This window comes from Plasmodium gallinaceum, assembly GCF_900005855.1.
Source record: "Plasmodium gallinaceum strain 8A genome assembly, contig: PGAL8A_v1_108, whole genome shotgun sequence".
NCBI lineage: Eukaryota > Apicomplexa > Aconoidasida > Haemosporida > Plasmodiidae > Plasmodium > Plasmodium gallinaceum.
In genome coordinates, this window is record NW_021628228.1 from 1,015,152 (window position 1) to 1,028,081 (window position 12,930).

Consider the following 12,930-nt stretch of genomic DNA (forward strand, 5'->3'; position numbering starts at 1 on the left):
ATTTTAAAATAAATAAAATACATACGTGTATTATTATATATATATATTTTTTTTTTTTTTACGATTGTGTTGTTTAAATGTTTTTTGTGTATTCTCTTTATTTTTTATTTTTTTTTTTTAAATTTTGAATAATTTTCTTATTATAATTATTTATTATTAAAAATATTTTTATTTAGTTATTTATAATTAAAGCATTTATGGAAATTAATATGAATATATTTATTTTTTCTTAAAAATTAAAAAAAATATGAAAAGAAAAAAAAATTCTTTAAAAAAATATATTTTTTTTTTTCTTATGTTTATTCCGATTTAAAAATTTTAAAGAATATATTTAATGTAGAAAATAAAGAACAAAAATACATTTAAATGTTTTATATATATAAGAAAATTTTATGAAATACTCTTTATAAATATATATACGTAAACTTTTTTTTTTTTTTTTTTTTTTTTTTAGTATTTAATATACTTTTTTTTTTTTTCTTTTAATATGAATAAGGATATATATGAAAAAGAAAATAGAAAAATTAATGAAGAAAAAAATATAAACATAATAAAAACATCAACAGAAAAAGATGAACAATATATTTCAGAAAAAGAAAGAGAAATGAAAAATTTAGATGTAGATAATGAAGAAAATATAGATAGTGATAATGAAAATTCGGAAGGAAAAAGTTTAAATAAGAAAGAAACAAAAAAAAAAATAGATACAAATGATAATAAAAAATCGAAGGATTTAAATAATAAAATTTTTTCGGAAAATATATGCATTAGAAAAACATATAATGATGTTAAGGAAAATGTTTTTTTTAAAAAAGATTTAAAAAATCCATTAGAAGATAAAAAAATAAAAAATTTAGAACATGCATTTATTGAAGAAAAAAGTCATCTTAAAAAGTCTGAACATTGTAAAAAGAATTATACTAATGGAAATATAAAAGAAAAAGACAAAATAAATATAAATAAAAATAGTAAGGGAAAAGAAAACGAAGATATAAATAAAGAAATAAATAAAATTAAGTTTATTAAAAATAAAAAGAATAGTGAGTATAATAATAATTGTGAAAATTTTGTTAAAAGTATAAATAGTGTAAAAAAAAAGGAAATTCAATTAAATAATGAATCATCATCAGAAGAAGAAAATTTTTTTGCTATTGAAAATTTAAATGAAAAAAACGAAGGTTTTTTTGTAAATAATAGTGGTATTGAAGACCTATGTGATATGTCAATCTTTGAAAATGAAAATCTGAATTGTTCTATTTTTTCAAGATTTCCTGATGATATAGATAAAGAGAGTAAATTTATGCAAGATAAAGAATTATTAGAAACTATTGATAATGAGGGAAAGGATGATTTGGAAAGGAAGAATATTATAAATGATGAAAAAGAATTGAGTTGTAATAACAAATCAGATTATACATGCAAAGAACAAAATAGTTTAAACAAAAAAAAATCTATATTTATATTTAACAATATTAAAAATTTGTATAATAGTTTTATTATGAACAAAAGTATTGATAGTGATAATTCATTTTTAAACACACGAATGAGCAGTGTTAATAAAAAGAAAGAATTTTTATTAAACATTTTATCGAACTCTAATGAAACAAAAACAAATTTAAATAAGGATTATGAGAAAGTGAAAGATTTAGAGAAAAACAAGGAAGAAATAAAACAGAATGAAAAAATTATTCAAAGGATACTAAATTTAACTAATAGCAACAATAATAAGTATAATAGTAAAAATAATTTCATATATGACAATGAAGAAGAGGAAAAAAAAAAAGAGAAAAATTGTCATATAAATGAAGTAATTAATGATTCTTATATAAATAAAAGAAAATATAGTGGTATAAAAGGATATGAAGAAATGAAAAAATATAATAACTTTTTTTTTGGTAATAAAATAGAAAAAGATAACTCGGTAAATATGAATTATATTTATGATAAATATAAAATTTTATTATCTGAAATAAAATCAGGAGATTATTTAAATTCTATAGAAAAAAAATTAAATATTATAGAAAATTCTTTATTATGTACTTCTGATCTGCAAGATAATAAAGATGAAAAATTAGATATAAAAAAAAAATTTGCAGAAATATTTGATAATGCCTTAGATTGTTTAATAGACAATTATGAAGAAATAAAAAAAAAAGATGATACAGAAAAATTAAAAAAGGAACAATTAAATTTGACATGTGACTTTAATTTATTTTTAAGATTATGCAAAATGATATTAAACGATGAACAAATTATACATGAAAATAATCAGAAAAATATTTTATTTTATAATAATATTTATAAAACAAATTATTTATTAAATTGTAACAAAAACAAAGATATTTTTTATAATATATATGCTAGAAAATTTGATTTATTATTACTAAGAAAAAAGCAAAAATCGAGAACAAAAATAAATTATATAAAAAAAGGAATAATAGAAAAAATTAATATATTATGGTTTTATGAAAAATATAATGACATAAATTATTTGCATTTATATAATTTAAATAATATTAATAGTAAGGTAATGACATTAATAATAGATGCACCTCTTGAGTGTATAGATATCGTATATTTGAATAAATTTTTTCCATTAGACACTTTTTATAATTCTATAAAAAATTATTATTTAATGATTATAACTGAAAACTCTTTTTATTTTTTTAACATTCATTTATATTTTAATTGTGAAGAAGATTTTAATATTTCAGTAAATGAACAGTTAATATATCAAACCATATATCCATTTTATTTTAATTTATATTTGTTTTTATTATTTAAATTACCTAAAGATATAAAAAAGAAAATTGAATTTATTTGTTCAGATGAAAAAAATGAGAGAATATTTTTAGCCCAAGATAATGGAATTATATATGAATTTATTTACGAAAAAAAAGAATTATTCAAACCACTAAATATTTTTAAAAAAATAATTATTAATTCTTTAGATGCATTAGTTAGTAGCGTAAATGAAGCATTATTTTCGCAAAAGAAAAGTGTAGTAGATATATCAAAAAACGAAAATAATATAGAAACTAAAAATAAAAATATCTTAATCCATCAGTATAAAAAAGAAGAAAAAACTAATTTTTTAAGTGATAGAGAAATTTTAGATGAATATAACAAAAATATTTACTGTGATGATTTACAATTGGTTCCAATTAAGTATCATTTAAAAAAAGTATTTAATACTTATTCATTAAAATATTTCTCTTTTTATAGAAATAAAGTAAGAAAAATATTAATTGATCATGATAGATCTATACTATATGTGTTATATGAGAATAGTGATATTTATGTGAAATTATTATCAAGTATAATAGATAATAAAAAGAATTACATATCAGAAACTATTATATTTACAAAAAATGATTTAATAAAAGAATTGAAAAATATACATTTTATTGATGATAATAATTTAGTTTATCATGATTGTTTCAATACTAATAATGATTTTTTTTACAGTAATAATAATAGAAAATATTTATCTCCATGTATCATAAATAAAAATTCTTTTAATAAATTAAATATTATTGATATACATATTAACTGTGTACATGAGAGAAATAATATTTTTTTAAAACTTATAGATAATAATTTCAATATATATTATTTATCACTTGTGAAAAATTTAGACAATAATAATTATAAATTTGTTTTAAGAGATTTTCAAAATTTTCCTCATAAAAAAGGATTAAAAATTGATGGAAAGGATTCTCAAGCTGTTTTTACTCTCTACTTAAAAAATTTTTATGTTATTATTAAAAAAAAAGATATAAAAAAATATAAGAGTATAGATAGTAACAAATTAAGTAATATAAATAAAAACTTATTAAGTCAAGAGGATATAGATATAATAAAAAAAACAAAAAAATTTGTTTCCATAAAAGATAATAACGCAAAAATAATGAGAAGAAATACAAATGATATGGAAAATATAGATAATAATGAAGTTAAAAAAAATAAAAAAAAAATGGAGGATGAAGAAAATATAAATGATTATGACGAAAGTGATGAAAATGATTATGAAAATGATGAAGATAATGATGATGATGAAAATGATGAAGATGATTATGATGAAAATGATGGAAAAGATGAAGATAACCAACTTAATAAAAAGAAAAAGGAAAACAAATTTTTTTATAAAGTACAATTATTAACAAATTCAGATGAATTTGTTAACACCAATATTTCTAATTATAATAAAAATAAATATGTTTTTAAACATTTAAATGAATATTACATAAATGAAGAAATAATTGGTATAATTTATAAAAAAAAAAATTATTATTTCCACGAGTTTTTTGAGAAATCTCAAAAAGATCATATAATAAAAGATTTTTACGTTGATAAAATTAAATATGATAACAGAAATAATATGATAAATAAAAATGAGGATAATATGATGAATTTAACTTATGAAAATAATTTAAACCATATGAACACTACAAAAAAAGAGGAAAACATCAATTTTTATGGTTATAATAGAAATATATCTAATATATATAATAAAAGGAATTTAATTAATAATGATATAGGTGTTCATAAAAATTTTATATATAAAGATAGTGAAAGGAATATTAACAAACAAAAAGGAAAAATAGAAAGTATGCCACCATTTTATTTAGATGAGAATACCATTAGTGAATATCAACAGTATTATGATTTAGTAATTATAACAAAAAAACATATTTATTATATTACTAAAAATACAAAAATTCAGAGAATAGAAAAAATGATAAATAATTATTTAAATTATAATGTAACTTTTGAGAATAGAAATATAAAAAACATTGTTTTAAGTGAATTAAAAATAAAAGAACATTTAAAAAATAATACGGATGAATTTTATAAAAATATAAAACAAAATATTTTAAATAAAAATGAAAGAGCAAATATGCCAGTTAAAATGAATTATGAAAAAAAAAATCATATAATAAAAAAACAAAATTCTTTTAATTTGATGAGAGAAAAAAATGATTATGAATTAATATATGAATATTTTATAAACCAAATAATACATATTTCTTCTAATGATGAATTTTTGTTTATTATATGGTGTTTATTACTAAATCATGTTTATAAATTTGAAATAATGTGTTTTAACAGTATTCATAATAATAATCAGAAATTTATTAAAAATAAACCAGAAGAATCTAGTAATTTATCCCCTAAATTAAATAAATTAATGCAAAAATCAAAGGAAAATACTTCTTTTTATTTCAATCAAAAAGAAAATGATAAAAAAACGCAATTAGAAAAAATATACATTCAAAAATTACAAAGAAAAGAAGATCAATATATGAAAATAAAAGAATCAACTAATCAAATAGATTACGATATACTAAATAAAATATATAAACCAACTCCATTTAAATTTGGTTTCATTGATAAAAGTGCTGATTATATTATTAAACAGGGAAAGTTGCAAAAAGCAATGGAATTAGAAATCAAGACGAGAAAAATTAAAGGAATAAATCATTTATTTAATGATAGTATAGATGATATAGAAAATGAAATAATTAAAAATAATAACAATAAAAACAAAAATGATAATTTACAAGATAAATTTAGTGAAAATATATTACTAAATGATATGGAATCTTGTAATTTATTTAATATTTATGAAAAAAAAAGTACAAAAGAAAAATTTCTAGATTCAGAAAAAAATAAAAGTGGTAATTTTGCATTTGAATATTTAACTAATAAAAATTTTGATATTATATTTTTAAAAAATGTGAATTTTTACAACAGTTCATTAAATTTATTATCAAGGGGTTTGTTATTATTACTAAGTCGTTTATTGAAACCAGTTATGTTTATTCATTTATTTTCATGTGAAAAATATCAAAATAATAATATTTTTAAATGTTCAAATAATTACCTTGAAAAATCTAGAAAATTTATGAAAATATCTGAATGTTCAAAAGGTATACAAAAAGAAAATTCATTTCATTTTTTTTACTTTTTCATATTCCAACTTTTTCATATTTTTATTTTTTTTCATATTTTTATTTATTTATTTTTTTTTTATTTTGCTAGATTTAGGAATATCTGTTATCTCAAAAGATAAAAATGAAGAAGGTGAAGAAACTTTTTACAATATGAAAGATTATTGTATAGTAAGAATGAATGATGATATACAATTAAAAAAGAAAAGAAAAAGAAGTTTTTATGAAGATAATGAATTGATAATATTAAATGGGAATGTACCTTTAGATTGTTGTTTAAATTTAATTGAAAAATTAAAATGTCTTAGTTTATGTGTAAGTATTGTTTTAACAAACCTATTAAAAAAGAAAAATGATTATGCAAATAAAATTAAAGAAATGACTGATATTTCAATTATAAATATATACTATGATTATACATTAATAATGGTAAATGAGATAAATGAATTTTATTCCATTTTAAATTTTATAAATTTTAGCATAGAATATTTACTAATTTATTCTATAATTATTAGTGATTATTATAAAAATAAAAATATAATTAAAAAGAATGATATTAATAATAAGCAGAATTTTTTATATTTATCAAGTACATTATTTGATTTATTAACAAAATGTAACTTTATGAAAACATATTTTAGTAAAACTTATAGAGATATATTAAAACAGTGCTTATTTAGTATCATCAAATCAGAAAAGTATATACCGATTGAATTTTTTCAAGGATATATTATTCATAAAAACGAATTTCTTGCTTTATTTTTAACAAAGAAGATTGAAGAAGAAATTTTTTTAAAAAAAAAAATGAAAATTAAAGAGAATTATGAATATTATAAAAATGACAAATATGATGAATTTTTAGCATCTGAAAGAAGAGCAGAACATTTTATAAATGAAAATCTAAAAGATGCCTTAATAAGTATTAATATATTCAAATTAATTATTTTATTATATAAAGCTGATTACTATAAGTGTGCGAGTACTTTAATTAGTTTATATATAGACTCCTTTTATAAATCATTAAATTTTAAAGATAAAAACAGTGAACATTTTATTGAAAAAAAAAATTTAAAATCAATATATGATAATTTTTTTAACTTAAAAGAATATTATTCAAGTAAAATTCTTATAAACAATATAGATGTAGAATATGATTATGATTACTTCGTTTTATATAGTAGTTGTTTCTTACCAGTAGAGAAAATTGTCCATGTGAATTATATGAAATATTTATATAAAAATAATGAAAAAAAAAAAAAAAAAATTAAAAAGTTTCTTATTACATTATTAGAATATTCTAGTGATATAAATTTTCATTTCTTTATTTTTAATTTAGTTTTGTATAAATGTAAAAATGAATTTCCTTGTTCTATTTTTGAATTAAATATATCTCAGTATTTATATTATTTCATTAAACTTAATGAATTAAATATAAGAGATGCATTTGTTTATTATTTTAGAGAACTAAAATATCAAGACATTGTAATATTTTTTGCTAGAAAGGCTTTTTGTCAATGGAACATTTCTATAGAAGATAATTTATTAAGTACTATTTATAAAAATGAAGTAAAAAAATTGAAAGAAAATGAAAATGTAAAAGAAGAAGAAGAAGAAGAAGAAGAAAAAGAAAAAGATGAAGAAAAGAAATCAGGAGGAATTAAAAAGAAAAAAGAAGAACAAAATGAAAATATTATTATTGATAATAATAATAATAATAATAATGAATCAAGTTGTGATATTTTTTCATCTATAAATAATCACATCAGTGAATATTTTTTAGATTTTAAGAGTATAAATAAAAAATCTTTTATAAATGAATTAACAAACAATAATTATATTTATGAAAACAACTATATAGGGAATAGTTATCTACTATCAAACCCTTTATATAACAATGAAACTAAAAATATTTTTTATAACATATATAAGTATCTTTTTAAAATAATTTCTTTTCCAAGTTTAAAAAAGAGAATGGAATATATTGATAATTGTATGAAAACAAAGATTTTTATAATTCAAAAGGTGTGTAATTTTAAAAATAAAAACTATCAAAAAAATAAATTATTAAATGAATATATAGATTCCTATAATGATGAAACTAATAATTATTTTGTGCATAAAAAAAAAGGAAATTTAAATGAATTAAATGAAAGTTTAAAAAAAAAAACTATTCATGAATTACTTAATATAAATTGTGCATTAGATAAAGAAGTTTTAAAAAATTATTATATAGTTGATAAAACTAATACATATGATGAAAAATTTCATAAATCTATAAAAACTTTATTTAATAAAAATAAATGCTTATTTAAACTGAAGGAAGAATATTTATCCAATCAAAATGCTTACTATTTAAATTTAAAAGAAATTAAGAAATGTAAAACATCTTTAAACTATCATAAATTATTATTTCATGAAATAATAAATTTATTTGTTTTTTATGTTTATAAATTTTGTCAATGGGATATCTTAAAGGATTATTTTGATATTCTTATGACAGGATCAAAGGAAGAAATTAAAAAAGTTCTTGAACATTTTGAAAATATAAATAGTGAAGAAATTGAGGTAATAAGAAAATCCTTTTCAAATATGTATGATTATCTTTCTAAAAGTAAATACGAACATATAGGTGACGTAATAACTGATTATAATCATCAAATAAATAACGTTAATAATAAAATAAATATAAAAAGAATAATAGATATAATAGATACATTTAAAGAGTTTCTAATTATAATTCAGAAAAATATACATACAAAGGAAGATTTAAAAAATAAAATATTTTCTAGAAGCAAATTTTTATTTAAAAATTTTCTTCCATCTTTTAATTTATTAAAATTAATAATATTATGTGATAAAAAAAAAGATAAAATAGATAAATTAAATTCTAACTGTTTTTCAACAGTTAATCATATGCTAAAAAATGATATAAAATGTAGTTCTTTTTATTTTTCTAAATATTCTTTTTGTTTTGAAAGGCTATTAGATTTTTCATTTTCCTTAACCATATCTTTTGAAAATATAAATTTTATAATTAATTATATTGGAGATATACTGAAATTATATGATATAAAATTTAAGAATTGTTTATATTTATTAGTTGTTATAAAAATGCATAAATTTATGAACAATTTATTTGAAATAAAGAAAGTAAGATCTCTTTTAAAAAACAAGATAGGAGTATTAAAGACAAAAAAAAATGAGAAAATGAAGTTAATTTATCTTTTAAATTGTATCCCATTAATATATCTTGACTCACAAATGAATGTAATTTTAATTAATGAATCATATGAATATAAAACAAATCAAGATAAAATAATTTTTTCGAAATTATCACCATTTTCATTGATAACTAAAGTTGTTAATCAGAAATTGCGAAGTGTGTATTCTTATCACGACTATATTGATAATTATGAGGAAAGAGAAGAAGAAGAAGAAGAAGAAAAAGAAAAGGAAAACGAAACAGAATACGAAGATGACAAAGAAAATGATGAAAAAGAGTTGAGAAAAAAAGAGGAAGAATTAAAAAAAAAAATAAAGAATGATAACATAGCCATAGATAGAAATGATAGAAAATCTTTGTATTATTTATATAACATAAATTACTGCTTTAATGAAAATGAAAATAATGAAAATATAACAAATAATCGTGAGTTAATAGTTTTAAGTTATAAAAATTATTGTTTTTATATAGTTTGGATATCTAATCTATTATTAAATCACAAAGTTGAATATAAATCATTAATAAATGTTTACGTTAAGATTCATAATAATTTAAAACATCAAAAATCCTCACATTTAGAAGAACATGAAATAGCTATAATTATTTATTACTTATTTACAATGTGGATTAATGGTGATAAAAATAATTGCTCCTTTTTCTTTTATAATGAAGAAAAGAGTTATAATGAAAAAAATTATATTGGACGTTTTTTAAAAGATAAGAATGGAAGATCTGAGTATATTAGTAATTATTCATTAATTACTTTATTAAAAGAACTCTTATCAAGAGCAGAATTTTATTTTGAATATACATCTGATGCTGCTTCAAGAAATTATGATATTAGCTCTATTATGCTAGATTCATCAATTTATGATAACGAAAAAATCAAAAAGTCATCTGTTGATATTTTAAAAAAATTTTTTGATGATATATATATTACTTTTAATGAAGTATTAACAAAAATTCCATTTCTAAATAATATTATAGAATTTCAAGATATTCATGATTTTTTAAAAAAATTTAAAAGATATCTTGAAGAAATTTTTTGTAAAATTACTATAAATGAAAATAGTTTTAATTGCTAATTAAAAAGTTAATAATTTAAAAATAGAAAAATAGTAAAACATATGTATATATATATATATGTATATATTACCTAATACACTTATCCTCTTTTAAATATTATATTTTAAAAAAGCTTTTTTTTTTTTTTTTTTTTTTTTTTTTTTATTAAATATTATTATTAACATTTTCATATTGTTATTGTTATATAATATCATACCATATATTTATTTGGCACTTAAATATTTATTCAAATGTTACAATAAAAAAATATGTTGTTAATAAAAATTATAGTTAATAATATATATATATATATGTATATATATTTAAAAATTATTTCATTAAATTTATAAGAAATGTGAAAATATTCAATAGAATATATCTTATTTTTTTTTTAAAAATTATTTCTTTTTTAAATATGCGTAATATAAAAATTTTACACACAAAACACATTAATTTTTGTCATATATACAAATTTTAAACTTTGTTATATTTAATTATTTTTTTTTTTTTTATTCTTTTTTCTTTTTTTTTAATATTTAAAAATAAACAAAAAATAAAAACACTTTTTTCTCCTTTTAATTATTATTTTACTTTTTTATATTATAAATAAGATTTGAATTAAACTTGGTGTAACAAAAGTTAAGAACACTTTTTTTTGATGCTTGTCTCTATATGCATTAATATTATTTTATTTTTAAAAGATAAAGATGAGAATAAATTGAATCTTCATTAAAGTTACTCTCTCTTTTTTTTTATTTTCATTTTTCATTAAAGTTACCATCTTTTTTTTATTTTCATTTTTCATTAAAGTTACTCTCTCTTTTTTTTATTTTCATTTTTAATTAAAGCTTTTTTTTTGCAACAGTTGTAAGAATTAATCAGAAAAAAAAAAAAAAAAAAAAAAAAGAAAAAGCTCATTACATTTATAAAATTATTGCATGCAAAAAGATGTTGAACCTAAATCAAGTTGAAATATGAAAATAATAAGCCAAGAAGTAATAAGAATAAGAAATAAAAAATTCATAAAAAAAAAAAAAAAAAAAGAAAAAAAAAATATATTAAATACATATATTATATTATTATATAAACTTTTGCAATTCTAATAGAACATTAATATACAGATAAAAAAGCATAAAAATAAATTACACCTATAGTATTAGAGAATAGTCTCTCTTTTTTTTTTTTTTTTTTTTTTTCTTAAAATAATTATATTTTTCTCTTGTGGGTTTTTTTTATTATTAATGCTTTATTCGAAATGCTTTTATCTACTTTTATCTCAAAAATTTACAACATAACATTTTTATGAATGTTTCGTTAATATTTAATTAAAAAAGGAAATAGAAGCATGAATTTTTTTTTTTTTTTTTTTAATATTTGATGTAATGAAAATAAGTTGTTTTTTATTCTTTTCAATTTTTTTTTATTTTGCTCAAAATATTACTTTGGAATTGAATAGGAAATCTTCAAGAAAAAATTCACTTGATATTAGTGATGAAAACGAAAAAAAAAAAAATAAGTGGCTTAACTTAGATCCTGAAATTAATGGAAATACATGTGTAATATTTTCAGCAAAAGAAGGAGATTTACAAAAGTAATTCACTTTTTTATTTTTTTTTTTTTTTTTTTTGTATAAAGTTTTAGCTATAAACTTATATTTTTTTAATTTTATTTCTTAAAATTTACGTTGATTTCTTTTTCTTATTGAATTTTTTAATTTTTTTTATATTTTATTTTTATAAATTTGTATATTTTTTAACACACTAGTTACAATTTTAATATTTTCAATTTATTTACTTTTTATTAACACCAACTTGTAATGTATTGTATATATTTTGAATGCACCATTATAATGTTTTTTTTTTTTTTTTTTTTTTTTTTTATTTATAAATGATTAAGTTCTTTATTTTAATTAAATTTTCAGTTGTTGGTGTCCAAGAGGATATATAATGTGTAATGAAGAAGATGTTACAGATATACAAGTAAAACTTAATCAAATAAAAAATGAAATGGAAAGAAAGAGAGCAACACCTTTATGGATGCAAAGATTATGTGATAATTCAAAAGATAAAGGATTTAAAAATATGTCTGTTGTAATTGATTATGAATTAGCTGTTATATGCAAAGAAGGATCTGATAAAGAACATCCAGATTTTGAAATTATAGGTGCTTCTGGTTATATTACAAAAGAAGAAATGCAACAAAAAGAAAAAGAGAATCCTCTATATGTACCAAGGAAGTGTACTGTTAACAGTTTTTATTTATGTAGAAAAGTAGAAAATGATAATGTTAATTGTAAATATTCTCCATGGTCAGAATGGGATACTTGTATAGATAAAAAACAAAAAAGAAATAGAAAAGTTTTAAGATCCAATCAAAATAATAATAATTTCTGTTTATGGAATAATAAAATAATACCAAGAAATATAGTGGAAGAAATTAAATCTTGTGAATAAAATAAAAAAGTAAAAAAAAAAAAAAAGATATTATATCTTTATGATTCCTTTTAATATAATATTTATAATACTTAATTCCATATTAGTTAATAAACATATTTTAATTATAATAGTTATGATTTCTTTAAAAAAGGTTTATTTAGAAATGTGTGTGTATAACTTTAAATAAAATATACCATACAATATTTTTAGTATGCTTTTTTTTTTTTTTTTTTTTTTTTTTTTTTAAAAATTT

At 17.4% G+C, this 12,930-nt stretch overlaps 2 protein-coding genes across 2 annotated transcripts; both read left to right on the forward strand.

Moving 5' to 3' along the window:
- Positions 1-487: 487 nt before the first annotated feature.
- PGAL8A_00403200 (conserved Plasmodium protein, unknown function) lies at positions 488-10,262 on the forward strand (the record flags this gene model as incomplete). The annotated part of the gene is made up of 2 exons (XM_028670392.1): positions 488-5,933; positions 6,046-10,262. 2 exons carry the CDS (start codon positions 488-490, stop codon positions 10,260-10,262), a joined length of 9,663 nt encoding a protein of 3,220 aa, XP_028527149.1.
- A 1,362-nt stretch (positions 10,263-11,624) lies between these two features.
- Positions 11,625-12,695, forward strand: SPATR (secreted protein with altered thrombospondin repeat domain, putative; the record flags this gene model as incomplete). Its single annotated transcript, XM_028670393.1, has 2 exons — positions 11,625-11,833; positions 12,164-12,695. The coding sequence occupies 2 exons, from the start codon at positions 11,625-11,627 to the stop codon at positions 12,693-12,695; spliced, it is 741 nt and encodes a 246-aa protein (XP_028527150.1).
- Between the last annotated feature and the right edge of the window lie 235 nt (positions 12,696-12,930).